This window comes from Cetorhinus maximus, unplaced genomic scaffold, assembly GCF_964194155.1.
Source record: "Cetorhinus maximus unplaced genomic scaffold, sCetMax3.hap1.1 HAP1_SCAFFOLD_888, whole genome shotgun sequence".
NCBI classification, from domain to species: domain Eukaryota; kingdom Metazoa; phylum Chordata; class Chondrichthyes; order Lamniformes; family Cetorhinidae; genus Cetorhinus; species Cetorhinus maximus.
The window spans coordinates 78,251-95,902 of record NW_027596830.1 but is presented as its reverse complement, the minus strand read 5'-3'; the positions used below and the strand labels follow the sequence as shown (position 1 = coordinate 95,902).

General features: G+C 41.8%; 1 protein-coding gene across 4 annotated transcripts in view; it reads left to right on the top strand.

The window, feature by feature from the left end:
- Window positions 1-17,652, top strand: part of larp1 (La ribonucleoprotein 1, translational regulator) — a 106,691-nt gene that overhangs the window by 33,851 nt on the left and 55,188 nt on the right. For all 4 annotated transcript variants that reach the window (XM_078536080.1, XM_078536078.1, XM_078536077.1 and 1 more), the window contains 5 exons: window positions 10,376-10,402; window positions 10,780-10,951; window positions 14,172-14,309; window positions 14,864-15,022; window positions 16,478-16,643. In XM_078536080.1, coding sequence (XP_078392206.1) covers window positions 10,376-10,402; window positions 10,780-10,951; window positions 14,172-14,309; window positions 14,864-15,022; window positions 16,478-16,643 — 662 coding nt within the window. The remainder of the gene's footprint in view (window positions 1-10,375; window positions 10,403-10,779; window positions 10,952-14,171; window positions 14,310-14,863; window positions 15,023-16,477; window positions 16,644-17,652) is intronic.

Here is a 17,652-nt window from a genome sequence, read left to right as displayed (position 1 = left end):
GGAGATTGGCAGAAGAAACAGAGGTGATGTAAGGAAACTTACTTTTACATAGCGAGTTGTGACCTGGAATGCATTGCCCGAAAGGTTGGCGGACATTGATTCAATAGTAACTTTCAAAAGAGAATTGGATAGCTACTTGAAGGGAAAACATTTACAGGGGAGTGGATTTAATTGAATGGCTCCAGCAAAGTACATGAAGATCAGGAAGGGCCAATTGTCTCATGTCTCATTATGTGCTGTATCATTGTGATTTAGCTCAAATAATTTTTTCCCAAAATCTCTCATAACCTCCACCAAATTGAACATATGAACATGGAGCAGGAGGCCACTCGACCCCTTAAACCTGCTCTGCCATTCACTAAGATTATGTCTGTAACCTTCCGCCTACCCCCAATAACCTTTCACCCCCTTGTTAATCAAGAATCTATCTAGCTCTGCCTTAAAAATATTCAACGACCCTGCTCCCACTGCCATTTGAGGAAGAGAGTTCCAAAGACTCATGACCCTCAGTGAAAAAGATTCTCATCTCTATCTTAAACGAGCAACCCCTTATTTTTAATCCGTGACCCCTAGTTCTAGATTCTTCCAGAAGAGGAAACATCCTCTTCACATCCATTCTGTCGAGACCCCTCAGGATCTTAAAAGTTTTGATCAAGTCACCTCTTACTCTCCTAAACGCCAGTGGATTGGACAGCATAACCTGTCCAACCTTTCCTCATACGACAGCCTGCCCATTCCTGGTATTAGTCTAATAAACCACCTCTGAATTACTTCTAAAACATTTACATCTTTCCTTAAATAAGGAGACCAATACTGTACATAGTACTCCAGATGTGGCCTCACCAGTGCCCTGTGCAACTGAAGCATAACCTCCCTATTTTTATATTCAATTCCCCTCACAATAAATGACAATATTCTTTTAGCTCTCTTAATTACTTGCTGTACCTGCATTCTAGCCTTTTGTGGTTCATGCACTAGGACACCTGGATTCCTCTGAACCTGAGCTCTACAATCTCTCACCATTTAATCTTTTTTATTCTTCCTGCCAAAATGGACAATTTCATATTTGCTCACCTTATACTCCATTTGCCAGACCTATACCACTCATTTAAGCTATCTATGTCACTTTATAGCCGCCTTGTGTCCTCTTAACTACTTACTTTCCTACCTACCTTTGTGTCACCAGCAAATTTAGCAACTATGCCATCTGCCCCTTCATCCAAGTTATATAAATTGTAAAATGTTGAGGCCCTAGCACTGATCCCTGTGGCACACCACATGTTGCCAACCAGAAAAAGACCCATTTATGTACCCCCTCTGTTTCCTGTTAGCTGGCCAATCTATCCATGCCAATATGTTTCCCCCTGCACCATGAGCTTATAGTTTCCACAATAATCTTTGATATGGTGCCTTATCAAATGCCTTCTGGAAATCTAAGTACAGTACATCCACCAGTTCCCCTTTATCAACAGTACATGTGACTCCTTCAAAAGACTCCAATAAATAGGTTAAACATGACTTCCTTTCCATAAAACCATATTGACTCTGCTTGATTGCCGTAAACGTTTCTAAATGTCCTGCTGTGACATCTTTAATAATAGCTTCTAACATTTTCCCTGTGGCAGATGTTAAGCTAACTAGCTTGTAGTTTCCTGCTTTCTGTCATCCTCCGTTTTTGAATAAAGGAATTACAATTGCTAATTTCCAATCTAATGGAACCTTCTCTGAATCTAGGAAATTTTGGAAAATTAAAACCAACGCATCAACTATTTGACTAGTCACTTCTTTCAACACCCTAGGATGAAGTCTATCAGAACCCAGGGATTTATCAGCCTGCAGCTCCAACAGTTTGCTCAGTACCACTTCTCTGGTGATTGTAATTTTCCTGAATTCCTCCCTCCCTCCCTTTTGCTGATTTACAGCTATTTTTGGGATGTTACTTGTACCCTCTGTAGTTAAGACTGATGCAAAATACCTGTTCTATTCATCTGCCTTGTCCTTACTTACCATTATTAATTTGCCAGACTGACTTTCTGTAGGACCAATGCTCACTTTGTTAACTCCTTTTTTATTTAAATATCTATGGAAATTTTTGCTGTCTGTCTTTCTACTGCTAGCTAGCTTCCTCTCATACTCTGATTTTTCCCTCCTTATTAATCTTTTTGTCATTCTCTGTTAGTCTTCATATTCTGTCATGTGTTCCATCTTTGTGCAATTATATGCTTTTTCTTTAAGTTTGATACTGTCTTCAACGTTTTTAGTTAACAGTGGATTTTATCTTTCTCGTTGGAATGTGTCTATTATGTGTATTCTGAAATATCTCTTTAAAAGCCTGCCATTGCATCTCTATAGATCTATTCCTTAACCTCATTTACCAGTTCACTTTAGCTAGCTCTGCTTTCATGCCCTCATAATTACCCTTATTTAAGCTTAAAATATTCATCTTAGACTCACTCTTCTCTCCCTCAAACTGAATGTAAAATTCAATCATTACCATCTCTGCAACCTAGGTGCCTTTCATTATGAGGTCATTAATTAATCCAACCTCATTGGTTAATACCAGGTCTAGTATAGCCTGTTCTCTGTTTGGCTCCAGAACATGCTGTTCCAAGGAACTATCCCGAAAACATTCTATGAACTCATTTATGCTACCTTTGCCCATCTGATTTTTCCAGTCTATCTGTAGATTAAAATCTCCCATGATTATTGCTGTACCTTTCTGAGAAGTTCTCATTATCTCCTCATTTATACTTGTCCTACTGTGTACTTACAATTAGGGGGCCTGTACACCACTTCCACAAGTGACTTTTTGCCTTTACCATTTCTCATCTCAACCCAAACTGCTACACCCTGGTCTCCTGAACTTAGGTCATCCCTCTCTAATGCGCTAATACCATCATTAATTAATAGAGCCACCCCTCCACCTTTTTCCTCACTTCCTGTTCTTCCTATATGTCCCGTACCCTTCAATATTCAGGTCCCAATCTGTCATCCTGCAGCCATAGCTCTGTAATGGCTATTAGATCGTGCTTATTTGTTTCTATTTGTGCTATCAGGTCATCTGTTTTGTTTCTAATGCTACGTGCATTTAGATACAGAACCTTTAATTTTGTCCTTTTATTATTTTTGTAACATTTGGCCTTATCTGCTGATTTACTCTTGGATTTGTACTCTGTCCCTTCCTGGCATGTTCTGTTATCATTTCCCATATTGGTACCTTTTTCTCTTGCCTTGTCTCTGCTCTTTGGTTTACCATATCTTCCCAAATTTGATCCCTTGTCCCCACTATTTTATTTTAAAGCCCTCTCCGCTTCTAGTTAATGCGGCTGGTTAGAGCATCAGTCCCAGTCCAGGTGTAGACCGTCCCGTCCAAAGTATAGCCCTCACTTTCCCCAGTACTGGTGCCAGTGCCCCACAAACCGGAATCCACTTCACCCACACCAGTCTTTGAGCCATGCATTCATCTCTCTAATCTCATTTGCTGTATGCCAATTTGCATGTGGCTCAGGTAATTACCGGAGGTTATTACCTTTGAGGTTCTGGTTCTTAATTTGGTGCCTAGCTCCTTGTACTACCTATGCAGAACCTCCTTTCTCATCCTGCCTATGTTCTCGGTACCTACATGGACTACGACAACTGGGTCCTCCCTGACCACTGCAAGTTCCTCTGCAGCCCTGAGCAAATGTCCTGAACCCTGGCACCAAGCAGGCAACACAGCCATTTGGACTCTTGCTCTTTGCTGCAGAGAACAATGTCAATCTCCCTCACTATACTGTCGCCTACTGCCTCGACATTCCTTTTTTCCCCCCCCCCCCAACTTGAATGGTTTCCTGTACCACAGTGTCATGATCAGTCAGCTCATCCACCCTGCAGCCCTCACTCCCATCCAAATAAGCTGAGAGAATCTCAAACCTGTTGGACATTTGCAGAGGCTGACACTCCTGCCTTCTGGGTCCCTTTACCTCTCTCACTTGCAGTCACAGCCTCCTGCCCCTGACCACCTTCAAAATCAGAAGTCCCTATTCTAAGAGGTGTGACTGCCTCACCCCTTCTATATTCCGGGGAGTGCAAACCAAGTTTGTGTCGAGTCTACAGCACCGAAATTGACCACTCAGCCCAACTGGTCGATGCTCCACATTGGCCTCCTCCCACCCTACTTCATCTAACCCCATCAGCATAACCTTCTGTTCCTTTCTTCTTTATGTAATTATCTGGCTTCCCCTGAAATGCATCTGTTGTATACATCTCAACTATTGTTCCACATTCTCATCACACTCTGGGTAAAAAGGTTTCTCTGAATTCCCTTTTGAGTTTATTTGTGACTATCCCATATTTATGATTTCTCCCACAAATGGAAATATTGGCCAATTTTTGTGAAAGTGATTGGGTTTTGAAAAGGTTAAAATCATACTCTTGACGTCTACCCTAACAAACCTATTCACCAACTTAAAGATTTCCACCAAATCACCTCCCAGCCTTCTCTTTCCTAAAGAGCCCCAGCCTGTTCTATCTTCCCTGAAAGTTATAACCTTCTCAGGTCAGGAATTAGCCTTGTAAATTTTTGTGCCTTCTCAATGCCTCTATATCCTAATATGGAGACCAGAACTGTGCATTATACTATAAGTGGGGTCTAATTTAAGATTTATATTTAAATAAATTTAACATAACTTCTCAGTTTTTCAGTTCTATCATTTTAGTAATGAACCCGTTCTTGGTTTACTTTTTTAATCACCTAATAAACTGCAAAACTACTTTGTAATTTCTCCATTGTACCTCTAGAACCCATGCCCCTCTACCCCATTTAGACTCTTACACAAACATTACATGGTCTCCATAGTCTTTATCATAATGTACCATCTCACAGTTCCTCTACAATTTAATTGCCGTCTAAAACACCCATTCTGCAAGTTTATTAATGTCTTCCTGTATTTTGTCATAGTCCTCCTCTGCGTTAACCACACAAGTTGGTGTCGCCTGCAAATGTTGAAATTGAACTTCTGATTCTTGAGTTTAAATTGCTAATGTAAATGATGAACGGGAGTGGAGGTCGGTTAGCTCGGCTGGATGGCTAGAGTTTGATGCAGAATGCCCCACGCTTGATTTGGAGTGGTACCCTTCAAACTATATAACCAATTGTATGTCCAATGGAGAGAGATGCCTACGGTTCTAAATGGACTGCGGCTAAATACCATTACCAGATTACCTGTGGTCCCGGCACTGATTCTTGTGGAACAATGCTCCCCACCTTTGGCCAGTCTGAGTAGCTATCTTTAACCACTGCTCTGATTTTCTGTTTTGTAACCACTTTGTAAAGTGCTGTTACCTGTCCCCTGACTCCACACACTTTTTCTTAGTCATGAGTCCACTGTATGGTACTTTGTACTTTAGCAAGAACATTTTGAAAATCCAAATATATTACATCAGCCGTAGTAGCCTCCTCTATCCTTTGTAATTTTTTCAAAAAAATCAATAAGGTTAGTCAGTCTAGAATAACCTTCCTTTTCAAATCTATGCTGGCCTTTTTTTTTTGGTTTCTGGATATTTTTCTGTTACATTTTTGAGTCAACATTCAGCCATGGTTCAGTTGGTAGCACTCTTGCCTCTGAGTCAGAGGGTTGGGGGTTCGAGTTGCACTCCAGTATCAAAGCTGACAATGGCTTCGTAGAGACACTGAGCCAGATATTTGTTCTTGCCCTGTGCTGTGATCAGTCCACGGTGTCTGTGCTGATTGTTCACTCCAGCAATTCTAGCCCTGTTTTCCTGCTCTCCCTATAGCCCTGTATCAATCCAAATATAACTCTGCTCTCTCTAATAGCCCTATTTCAATCCAGACCCAATTTTGCTCTCTCCCCACAGCCCTGTGTCGATCTCAAACTCACTCCGCTTCATTCTCCCCAGAACTTTATCAATCACAAACTGATCCCACTAATGTGGAGTGCACACGTTGTGGGGAAATAGGTAATTATGTCTATGCCCTCCTGATCTGTTCCTTATAAGAAGCAATTCCAGTCTTGATGAGGCTGTACATCTGAAATGTTAACTGATCTATTATATCACAGATGCTGTCTGACTGCTGCATGTTTCCAGCATTTTCTATTTTGGATTTTAAGCATCGTCAGTTTTGACTTTTTGTGATCTTGTAGTACTCATTTTTGTCACTGGATGTCATTGTACGCACAGTTCATTAACAGAGCCTCTAATGGTACAGTACTAAGTCGGGAGCTTTCAGTACAGCTCAGTCAGACTAGGTCGATGCACAACTGGTAATCCATTGGGATATATTTGAAAAGGTTGAGAGAGAGAGAAAATTTGCATTCCTGTTTCTGCTTTCATCACCTCAGGCCGTCCCAAAGTGCATTGCAACCAATGAAATACTTTTGTGGTGTGGGCCACTGTTACAGTGAACCACAGACCCAGTGAGTTTACTGCCCGTGGTGGGAACATTGTTAGAATACATCATCAAACTGATTGAAAGTTGGTCAGGAAGAATCAACATGCTACTTTGGCAGATTATGCCTTACTAATGGAGTAGAATTATTGAGTCAGTGAGGTGGTAGATAGAAAATAATCAATGGTGGTTATGTATCTGGACTACAAGGGAATTGGGGAAACAGGTCATTTGATGAGCGTAATACGCAGGAAATTCTCCATTAAAGTGGAATCCTGTGGACTTGGAGAAAGCAAACAGGATTTTGGTGGTGAGGGAAAGAGAATTAAAGACATTATAGGATGGGCAGAGAATGACCGTCTCCCGGAATCATTTCTCCATCACCAACTAGAGATGCATCATTAACACATACATGCACATACTTAAAATACATGGAATCATAGACTGGTGACAATATAGAAGGAGGCCATTCTTTTTCTGTGTTTGTGCTGGCCCTCTGAAGAAGCAATTCACCTAGTGCCACTGCCCCACCTTCTCCCCTTTACCCTGCAGATTTTTCTATTTCATATAATGATTCAATTCCCTTTTGAAAGCCTCAATTGACCCTGCCTCCATCACACTGTCAGGCAGTGCATTCCCGATCCTAGCCACTCGCTGCATGAAAAAGTTTTTCCTCATGTCACCGCTGCTTTTTTTTGCCAATTATGTTAAATCTATGCCCTTTGGTTCTTGACCCCTCTGCCAATGGGAATAGTGTGTCCTTATCTACTCTGTCCAGACCCCTCAAGATTTTGAAATACCTCGCCCAAACCTCTTCTCAACCTTCTCTTCAAGGAGAACAGTCCCACCTATTCCAGTCTTTCTACGTAACTGAAGTCCCTCATCCCTGGAACCATTCTCATGAACCTTTTCTGCCTTCACATCATTCTTAAAGTATGGTGTCCAGAACAGGACACAATACTCCACTTGAGGCCAAACCAGTGTTTTATACAGGTTTAGCATAATTTCCTTGCTTTTGTACCCTATGCCTCTATTGATAAAGCCCAGAATGCAGTATGCTTTATTAAACACTTTCTCAACTGTCCTGTCACCTTAAATGATTTACCAACATATACACCCAGGTGCCTCTGCTATTGTACCTCCTTTAGAATTGTACCCTTTGTTTTATATTGTCTGTGTTCTTTCTACCAAATGAATCATTTCACACTTCTGTGCGTTCAGTTTCATCTGCCACTTGTCCACCCCTTCCACCAACCTGCCTGCATACCTTTGAAATTCTACATTATCCTCCTCATGGGCCACAATACTTCCAAGTTTCGTTTCATCTGCAAATTTTGAAATTGTGCCCTGTACACCAAGATCCAGAATTATTACATATCAGGAAGAGCAGGGGTCCTAACACTGCCTGGAGAAATCCACTATAAACCATTCCTCCAGTACGAAAAACATCGGTTCACTGTTATTCTCAGTTTCCTGTCACCCAGCCAATTTTGTATCCATGTTGTTACTGTCCTTTTTATTCCATGATATCTAATTTGGCTCGCAAGTCTCTTTTGCAGCACCTTACCAAATGCCTTTTGGAAGCCCATGTACACTGCATCAATTGCATTGCCTTCATCAATCCTCTCTGTTACCTCATGAAAAAAAACTCATGGTTAAACATGTTTTTCCTTTAACAAATCCACAGTGTTTTTTTCTTAATTAACCCGCATTTGCCCAAGTGATTATTAATTTTGTCCTGAATTATCCATTCTAAAAGCTTCCCCATCACCAAGGTTAAACTGACAAAATTGGGTTCAGTACGGTAGTTGTGGCCTGACCAGAACTTTATACAGGTTCAGCATAACTTCCCTGCTTTTGTACTCAGTACCTCTACTTAAGAAGCCCAAGAACCCATATGTTTGCTAATTGCTCTCAATATGTCCTGCCAACTTTAACAATCTATCCAAATGAACTCCCAGGCCCCTCTGGCCCAGCATTTTGTTTTAGCACTGTGCTGTTTAGTCTATATTGCCTCTCCCTATTCCTGCCAAAATACATCACCTCACACATCTCTGTATTAAAATCCATTTGTCACTTGTCTGCTTATTCTTCTAGCCCATCTATACCCTGTTGCAGGGTATACCGATTGGTGGTATCCTCGCTGTCAACCACACCTCATCGTCAAATGTTGAAATTTTACTTTGTATTCCAATATCCAAGTCATATATATAAAATTAGAAAAGCAGTGGTCCCGACACTGACACGTGGGGGACACCACTGTCTACAATCTTCCAATCTGAAAAGCAACCATTTACCATGATTTGCTGTTTTCTGTCCTTAAGCCATTTTTTTAAATCCAAGCTGACACTGACCCTCTGATTCCATGAGCTTCAGTTTTGTTGATCAACCTTTTGCTTTCTTACAATCCATATAGACAACATTCATTGCTTTCCCCTCATCAGTCTTCTCTGTCACTTCATCAGAAAATACAATTAGATTAGTCTAGCTCGATTTGCCTTTACAAATCTGTGCTGGCTTTCCTTAATTAACTCAAACATTTCCAAGTGCCTGTTTTTTCCCCCTCACCCCGATCATTATTTCTAAAGCTTTACACTCCCCTATGTTAAACTGACTGGCCTGTAGTTACTTGGAATATGCTTACACCCTTTCTAGAATCAGGTTTTCACATTTGCCACTCTACAGTGATCTGGCACCTCCTTGCTATCTAGGGAAGATTGGAAGATTGTGGTAAGAGATTCCATGGCACTGTTGAAAGAAAAGGAAAAGGAGTTCTCTCCAGTGTTCTGACTAATAATTACCCCTCAATCAACATCTATAAAATGGATTATCTAGTTATTACCGCATTGTTGTTTATGGGAGCTTGCTAGGTGCAAATTGGCTGCTGTGTTTATCTCACATCACAGCAGAGACTAAATTTCAAATGCAATTCATTGGCTGTAAAACACTTTGGGATATCCTGAAGTTTGTGAAAGAAGCGATAGAATTGCAAATTCTTTTTAACAAGTAATGCTGTTAGCATAGTGTTACTGTCACACCCTGAGTTATACAGAAACTCAATTTCTTGCATTACAACGTAATGTCAAAAAAGTTCTTTACAAAGCACTTCATTGTAAAGTGCTTTGGGACGTCCGATGATTGTGAAAGGTGGGATATAAATGCAAGTTTTTATTTTTCTCTTCAGTGACACTGTCTCTGTAGCATTAACACTATCATAGCTAGTTGCAATGAAGCTCTGAATGTCTCCCTCAAAGAATGAAGTTGAGCTGTTTGTTCTGCAGCTTTGTATTTACACTGAGTGTCTTGTACTTTTTAAAAATTCATCCATGGGATATGGATGTTGCTGGCTAGGCCAGCATTTTTTGCCTTCCCTAAGTGCCCTTAAGAAGGTGATAATGAGCTGCCTTCTTGAACTGCTGCAGTCTATGTGATGTAGTTACACCCACAGTGCTGTTAGGGAAGGAGTTCCGCGACTTTGACCCAGCAACAGCGAACGAACGCCAACATATTTCCAAGTCAGCGTGTTGAGTGGTTCGCAAGGGAACTTTCAGGTGGTGGTGTTCCCGTGTGTCTGCTGCCCTTGTCCTTCTAGATGGTAGTGGCCGTGGGTTTGGAAGGTGCTGTCTAACAAGCTTTGGTGAGTTCTTGCAGTGCATCTTGCAGATGGTACACACTGTTGCCACTGTGTGTCGGTGGTGGAGGGAGCGAATATTATGGATGGGGTGTCAATCAAGTGGGCTGCTTTGTATTGGATGCTGTTGAGCTTTTTGAGTATTGTTGGAGCTGCACTCATCCAGGCAAGTGGAGAGAGTATCCCAACACACTACTGACTTGTGCATTTTAGATGGTGGTCAGGCTTTGGGAGTCAGGAGATGAGTTATTCGCTGCAGCATCCCTAGCCTCTGACCTGTTCTTGTAGCCACACTCTTGTACTCTGAGTTCAGTTTCATTGTCTGTATTTTAAATGCTCTTATTCTTTTGTTTCAGACATGGGAGCCGGTCATTTCCTCTGAGGTAAGTAGGAATTGTGCAGTTGTTGGATGAATGTGCCCCTGCTCCAGATGTGCCATGTGTTTGATTCAATTATCCCCATCTATGCAATGTTAGCTGCCCATAACTGATGGAGGGGATGACAGCCACCATTTCTGCTCCTGATCACTGACCAGGAACTCCTGCTGAAAAGCATGAGTGGGTGTTAGGTGGGTACAGGATTGTCTCAGCTCTGACAACCACCATAAAAGATGGGTGCTTGAGTGAGGACATCGGTGGAGCCCAAACCTCAGTAGGTGCCGTGATCTTCAGGAGGCGGGAAGACAGAGTGAAAGGACACTAGTGGGTAAGGTCATGGAACAGCTGTGAGTATTTGTCACCTTCATGCCATTTTGTTCCAGCATCCACAGAACAGTAAGCCACAGCAGAACAAAAAACCTCCCGCGAGGAAGGAACGGCCAGAGAAATGCGACAGCAGTGAGAGCAAAGAGAACCAGAAAGCCAAATCGGATGAATCACCAGAGGAACGGAGCGCCGATGAGGATTCGCAGAAATCTACACAGAAGAGAAAAGGTACTCCACTGATTTAAAACAGGGAGGGAAAGGTGGGATCACTGTGGGGGAGTCTGTTCCATTATTTGTGCACATTTTTCCACCCAACAAGGAGAGAAACAGCACTGGATCTAGTTCTGGACAATAGAGTGGGCACATGGAGGAGGTTTCAGTGAGAGAGCATTTTAGGAGCAGTGATCGTAATATCACGTTATAGAAAAGCACAAGCAACAATCAAGTATACAAATACTTATTTGGGGTTGGACTCACTTCAGTGGGTTGAAAAGGGATCTGACCGACTTGGATCAAAGATTGGTAGGCAAAAGGGTAAACAATCAATGGGATGCCTTCAAAGAGGAGATGGTTCTGGTACAGAATTAAAAACAAATCATCAGTGAGAATGGTGATTGAAATCTCCACCTACTCAAAGTGCAAATTAAAAAGTTCAGAGAACATCTTAAAATTGTGTACATAAGCTCAAACATTGTCATTTTAAGCCCAGTTTCTAATCCGGAAATCCACGCCATTCCTGCGGGGGGATCAAGTAATGCATCCCAAACTAGAGCTCCCTCTATGATAGATGATATAGAGATTAAAATGTGACAGAAAGAGGAGGCTTATGAAAAATCTAAGTAGAGTTTCATAATATAATAGAGCACCAAGTTGAATGCAAAAAGTACAGAGGAGACCTAAAAATGGGAATGGGCTGCAAAGAGAGAGTATGAGAATAAATTAGCAGCTATCATAAAAGAAAACCTTTTATAAACATATGTACGGTAAAAGTTTAGCCCAAGGAAGGGTGGGGCTGATTAGGACCCAAAGATGAGTACTTTGCATTTGTCTTCACTCTTCAGAGAACGCTGCTCACGTAGTGGTAAAAGAGGAAGTAATAGCAATATTGGACAGGATAAAAATAGATAAAGAGGTACTTAAAGGTTGACAGGGCTCAATGTAGAAGAGTCACCTGGTCCAGATGGTGTGCATCCAAGGCTACTGAGCAAGGTAAAGGTGAAAATTGTGGAGGCTCTGGTCACAATCTTTCAATCCTCCTTGAGTATGGAGATGGTGCCAGAGGGCTGGTGAATTGCGAAATGCTTACACAACTGCTTTTTAAAAAGGGAGGGGGATAAATCCAGTAACAAAGGCTCGTCAGCTTCAGATCAGTAGGGAAATTTTTAGAGATAATCCAGAGTAAAATTAATTGACATTTGGAAAAATATGGACTAATTACTGAATGTTAACAATGATTTGTTAATGACAAATTGTGTTCGTCTAACTCGATTTTTTTGATGAAGTAACAGGGCTGATGAGGGATATATGCTTAATGTTGTGTATATTGACATTCAAAAGGTTTTTGACAAAGTGCTACATAATATTAGCGATGGGCAATAAATGCCAGCCTAGCCAGCGACGCCCACACCTTGTGAACGAATAAATAAAAAGAGACTGGTTTACAAAATTAGCCCATAGGATTAAAAGGTCACTGGCAATGTGGATGCAAAATTGGCTAAAGAACAGGAAGTAGACGGTGCTGAACGACTATTTTTCAGACTCGTGAGAAGATGGGTGTACGATGGTACCTTAGTGGTTTAGTTGGGGGCCACTGCTTCATTTGGTTTGTATTAATGACCTGGACTGTGGTTTGCAGGGCATAATTTCAAAGTTTGCAGGTGACATGAAACTTAGAAATGCAGTAAACAATGAGGAATATAGAAGAATAATTCAGGAAGATATAGACTGGTGAATTGGATCAACGTATGGCAGATGAAATTTAATGCAAATAAGTGTGAAGTGATGCACTTTGGAGGAATGAGGAGAGGCAATATAAGCTAAATTGTATAATTTTAAAGATGCAGGATCAGAGACATCTGGGGATCTACATAAATAAATCTTTGGAAGTGGGAGGACAAGTTGAAAAGGCTGTTTTAAAAAAATGGCATCTTTTATTTTATTAATGGAAACTTAGATTGCAAAAGGAAGTTATGCTATAACTTTATAAAGCAATGGTTAAGACTCAGCTGGAGTATTGTGTTCAGAGGAGGCAGAAGAGATTCATTAGAATGGTACTAGAGATGAGGACCTTCAGTTACGTGGGGAGACCGAAGAAGCAGTAGTTGTTCTCCTTAGAGCAGTGAAGCTTAAGAGAAGAGTTTCCTAGAGGCATTCAAATTCATGAAGGTTTTTCGAGACTAAATAAGAAGAAACTTTCCCTTAGCAGAAGGATCGTTAACCAGAGGACATAGATTCTAGGAGATTCACAAAAAAACCAAAGGAGCTTTTTTAATACAGCAAGTTGTGATCTGGAATGCACTGCCTGAAAGAATGATGGAAATAGATTCACTGATCATTTTTACAAGGGAATTGGACAAATATTTGAAAGGAAAAAAAATTGCAGGGTTATGGGGAAAGAGCAGGGGAGTGAGACTAATTGGACAGCTCTTCCAAAGAGCAGGTACAGCCATAATGAACAGAACGTTCTTCCTCTATACTGTATGGTTTTAAGATTCAAAAACGAGCGGAGAAAGACTGATATGATGCTGAGGCTTGGACCATTATGCAGAATGTGGCAGAATGTTTCAGTGCCCCTTGTACACTCCCTCACACCCTGTGCCAATGGCTATATTTCTGTAGAGCTTTGAGTTCAATTAACTTTTTATGTTGGGTTGTGTGGAACTGTGCAGGTCTCCTTTGTTGGTCTCAATGCTCTGCACCCACTTGGCGAAATGAGTTTTGCTGTTCCCACTGACCTATTGATCAGGGTGTTCCTGATACTGCACCAAGCCATAGACCATAAAATAAGTTAATTGAAAACTGATGAGACATGTCTTGTTTAGTCTGACTGCATCAGTAGCAAGCAATTTTCTTTGAATTAATTAATGGAATCAGAACAGAATAAAAGGCCAATCAGCCTATCGTGCCTGTGCCAGCTCTTTGAAAGAGCTATCTAATTAGTCCCTCTCCCCCTCATTTTCCATTAGTCCTGCAGATTTTCTTTTTCAAGCATTTACCCAATTCGCTTTTGAAAGTTACAACTGAATCTACTTTCACCACCCTTGCAGACAACGCATTCCAGATCATAACAATCGGCTGTCATTCAAAAAAAACACTCATCTTCCCCCAGATTTTTTTCTTTGCCAGGTTTAAACTATTTCCTGAATTGTTTAGGGCCATGACATGCTGTGGGACTGCCTGCCCAATACCTTGAGGAAGATCTGTTAATGCTTTCCCACTTTGTGTTCAGGTTACAAGCAAAAGTGGGTTCCACTACAATTGGACGTAAAATCGGAGGGTACACAGGACAAGCCAGCATCTCGCAGCAACTCACGACCCCAGACGGAGCCTCTGCGACCACCAGTCAACAACAGGAATGACTCAAAAGGTTTGTGCCACTTGACAATTTATGATTACTGCACTGACTGGTTACTGACGGCAGCACCTCAGCAGAGCCTTAGACCCCTTTCCTTTTATGTAATTATTTTTGAAAGGTGCAAATCATGCTTTTGAGCCGGGCTGGTGGTTCGTGGGTTGCAGGGGGTGGTTTGCGATGGGATGTTAATTTTTAGGTGCTGGAGGATATGGCGGAGTTTGGCGTCAGTAATTCTAAGGGGTGTGAATTGCAGCAGAATCTGGTACATTGCAGTCTAATCCAGAAGGAAGTGCTGAAGGCTCATCCACCAATACTGAAAGCACTCCACCTCACCTGGCAGTACTGCAGACACACCTTCTCTGCTGATAATCTATATACCCTAACAGTTCTACAGGAAGATCAGCCTTTGGCTGGTTATTGATTTGTGACAGCTGCTAGATGTCCAAGAGGTTCAAGGGCACTCTGGACTACGGTTGGTCTTAAGATGGTATTGAGAGATGTTTGGTGATGTTAGGGATTTGGTATGTAACTGACTATCATTTATCTCCCGCTTTCTGTTTTTTCAGGCTACCATCGTGATGAAAAGCACGACTCCCGGGATTGGAGGGAAGACCGCGATGAGATTTCCAGTGTCAAAAGCGAGGGTGGAACAATCCGAGGGGGCTTCAGGGGGCGAGGACGTGGACGAGGCCGGGGGAGGGGTCGTGGCAGAGGTGCTTCTCGCTGTACGTAATGTTCTGACACTGGCCATTATGCTGCAAGCTTTCTGAACTAGCGTAATGTCCCTGTCAGTTGAAATTGAGTTGTACTTCCTGATCCCTTGTATACCCAGGAGCACAGTATTCGTCTTCCTTCCCAACCATCTTAGTACTCACACCTTGGTGCAGGTATCTATTGGCTATTGTTGGTGCTGCTGTGTGAAGTTTAAAGTAAGGTGGGTTTAATGGGTGGTAACTGATACCGTGAGTCCAGTACCTTTCCAGTAAAGTTATCATACAGACTTTACAACTTTATGACAGTTGGGAGAGATGTTTGGGTCAGAGTTGCAGACTGTACAATGGATGGTGAATGATGGTTCTTAACACAGACAGAGAGTTCATGCTGGAGAAGATTAGCACCAAGTTCGTTTTCACATCAAGTAAGAATGCTGACAAATTTCTGGGAGACACTTTGGTCTTGTTTTACTTTGTCGAGTGCAAAGTACTCCAGTTAAGATATAGGCTCTTGGCTCCTGGGTGATAGGATTTTGAAGAGCGAACCCTTTGACTTTGTGTCATTTTGTGGATTTTGTTGGCTGAGCCAGGAACGTTGACCCAGACACCAAGCGGACCCCTTCTCTTCAAAATGTGTCACATGATCTTTTAATATTCAGCTGAACTAAAAATAAAACAGCAAAACAATGGCCTTAGTTTAATATCTGAAGGGCACACCTGCGATAATGCAGCACTCCCTCACTATTGTACTGGCGCGCCAGCCTGGATTGGAGCTGGCATCTTTGATTTTCTGACTAAGAGGCATGTGCCACCACAGAACCAGGCTGACTTTCCAGCATTACAAGCACTGCTAATTTTTCCCTATTCTCTATCCAAGGAGTACTAATGCCAAATAGCACGTAGTTCATCTGTCTCAGCTGAGATCAGCTAAGAACACAGGAAAAAGATTGTATCTGGGGGGCCTCATGATCTGCACCACTCTGTGTTACATTGCACAGTGCATTTCCCAACAGTCAACTTTAGATACAAGTTTGGTAAATGCTGGACCTGCTAGAGAGTGATAACTGATCTAAGATAAGTGATAAACTTAGCCATTCTAGAATTAATGCCTCGGGTGGTTTGAATAGGGACGCAGAACAGATTAATACAGTGTGATCTGGATGATCTTGGCTAGAAGGTTCAAGATTGAGCAGAGCGCCAAATAACACATTCTTGTGAAATGAGCACACCTTGCCTTTGATAAAATGGACTGGATAGTTTATTCATTCTCTGATCTGATATCAATGCTATCTGACCACCTCACTCACTTTGTTCTCGACTGTGATGGACAAAGTATGGTAGGCATAAATTAATACAGTGTCTTCCTAAATCTCAAATCTCCCAGCTGCTTCATGTACACTGAAAGGCAGTGACCTGTGGTAGAGTTTTAACTGAATGTCTAACCTGTGCTGCTTTTGCTTGTTGTAGCTCACTTTGACTATCATTACACCTACAACACAAACACCGACAGTAATGATGGATTGTACAGACCGAAATTTGGCAGTGATATCATCTATTACTATGACAATCAGAGCAGTGCGGAGCTGTACACAATGGACAAAAAGCTGCTCAAAGACTACATCAAGAAACAGATGTAAGTATCATGGTTTTCTGTTTGTTAGGCATGTTCCAATGTCTTTTTCACCCACTGGATTACATGGAAGAAAAGAGAAGATTTAGAATTTGTACTAAATGTTCAGTTGCGCATATACACTCTCTCACACAACATCACTGGCAATGCTTTTATTTATTGCTCATCCCTGAGAACGTGGTGGTGAGCTACCTTTTTGAATCACAGGTAGTGGATTTGATACAAACTGTGTCATGCTGGGCAACTTCAGAGGACAGTTGAGAGTCAACCAGATTGGTGTTACTGGAGTTGCGTAAAGATCTGATCGGGTAAGGGTGGCAGGCTTCCTTCCACGAAAAGCATTAGCAAACCAGTGGGTTTTTACAACATACCTGACAGCTTCATGGTCGCTTTTACTGATTGCTTTTTATTTCCAGATTTTCTGAACTGTTTTGAAATTCTTAAACTTCTATAGTGGCATTACTAGTCCCTTCACAGAACCACTGCGATAATGGATCACTGCCCGCTGAGTTCTGCTCTTTCCAGATGTGTGGGTTTCAATTTGTGGCCTAAAGGGCTTTTCTTGATGGGTTTTCAAGTCGGCCTGTCTATAGCAAGCAGCACAGAACCGTTTGAAAAGAGCTGGTAATGCTTTTACATCTGGAAGTTTGAGATATGATGAGAAATACTACAATGCAGCATGGATTTGTGCAGTGCTTGTAGCTCTAATACGCTTGGAATTTGATCACTGCTTTGACTGGTGAAGTTGCCAAGTGTAAAAGTGAACTTTTGAACCCAATGTGGTTCTGTTGGAACCCAGAATATTTCTGTTGGTCCCACTTACACCGGGAAAGTGAAATAGTGTCATGGTCCACTTCAGGTGAACTCTGACCTGCTTCCTGCAGCTTATCTTGGCAGTTGAACTGTTGGTTTCTGAAAGCGCACTGTGTGCCTCAGCAGTGTCAACAGTCCATCGCTGGCCTGGTTACATGTCCAATTCAGTCAACACTGTAAGCCACTTCACTGCTGCACT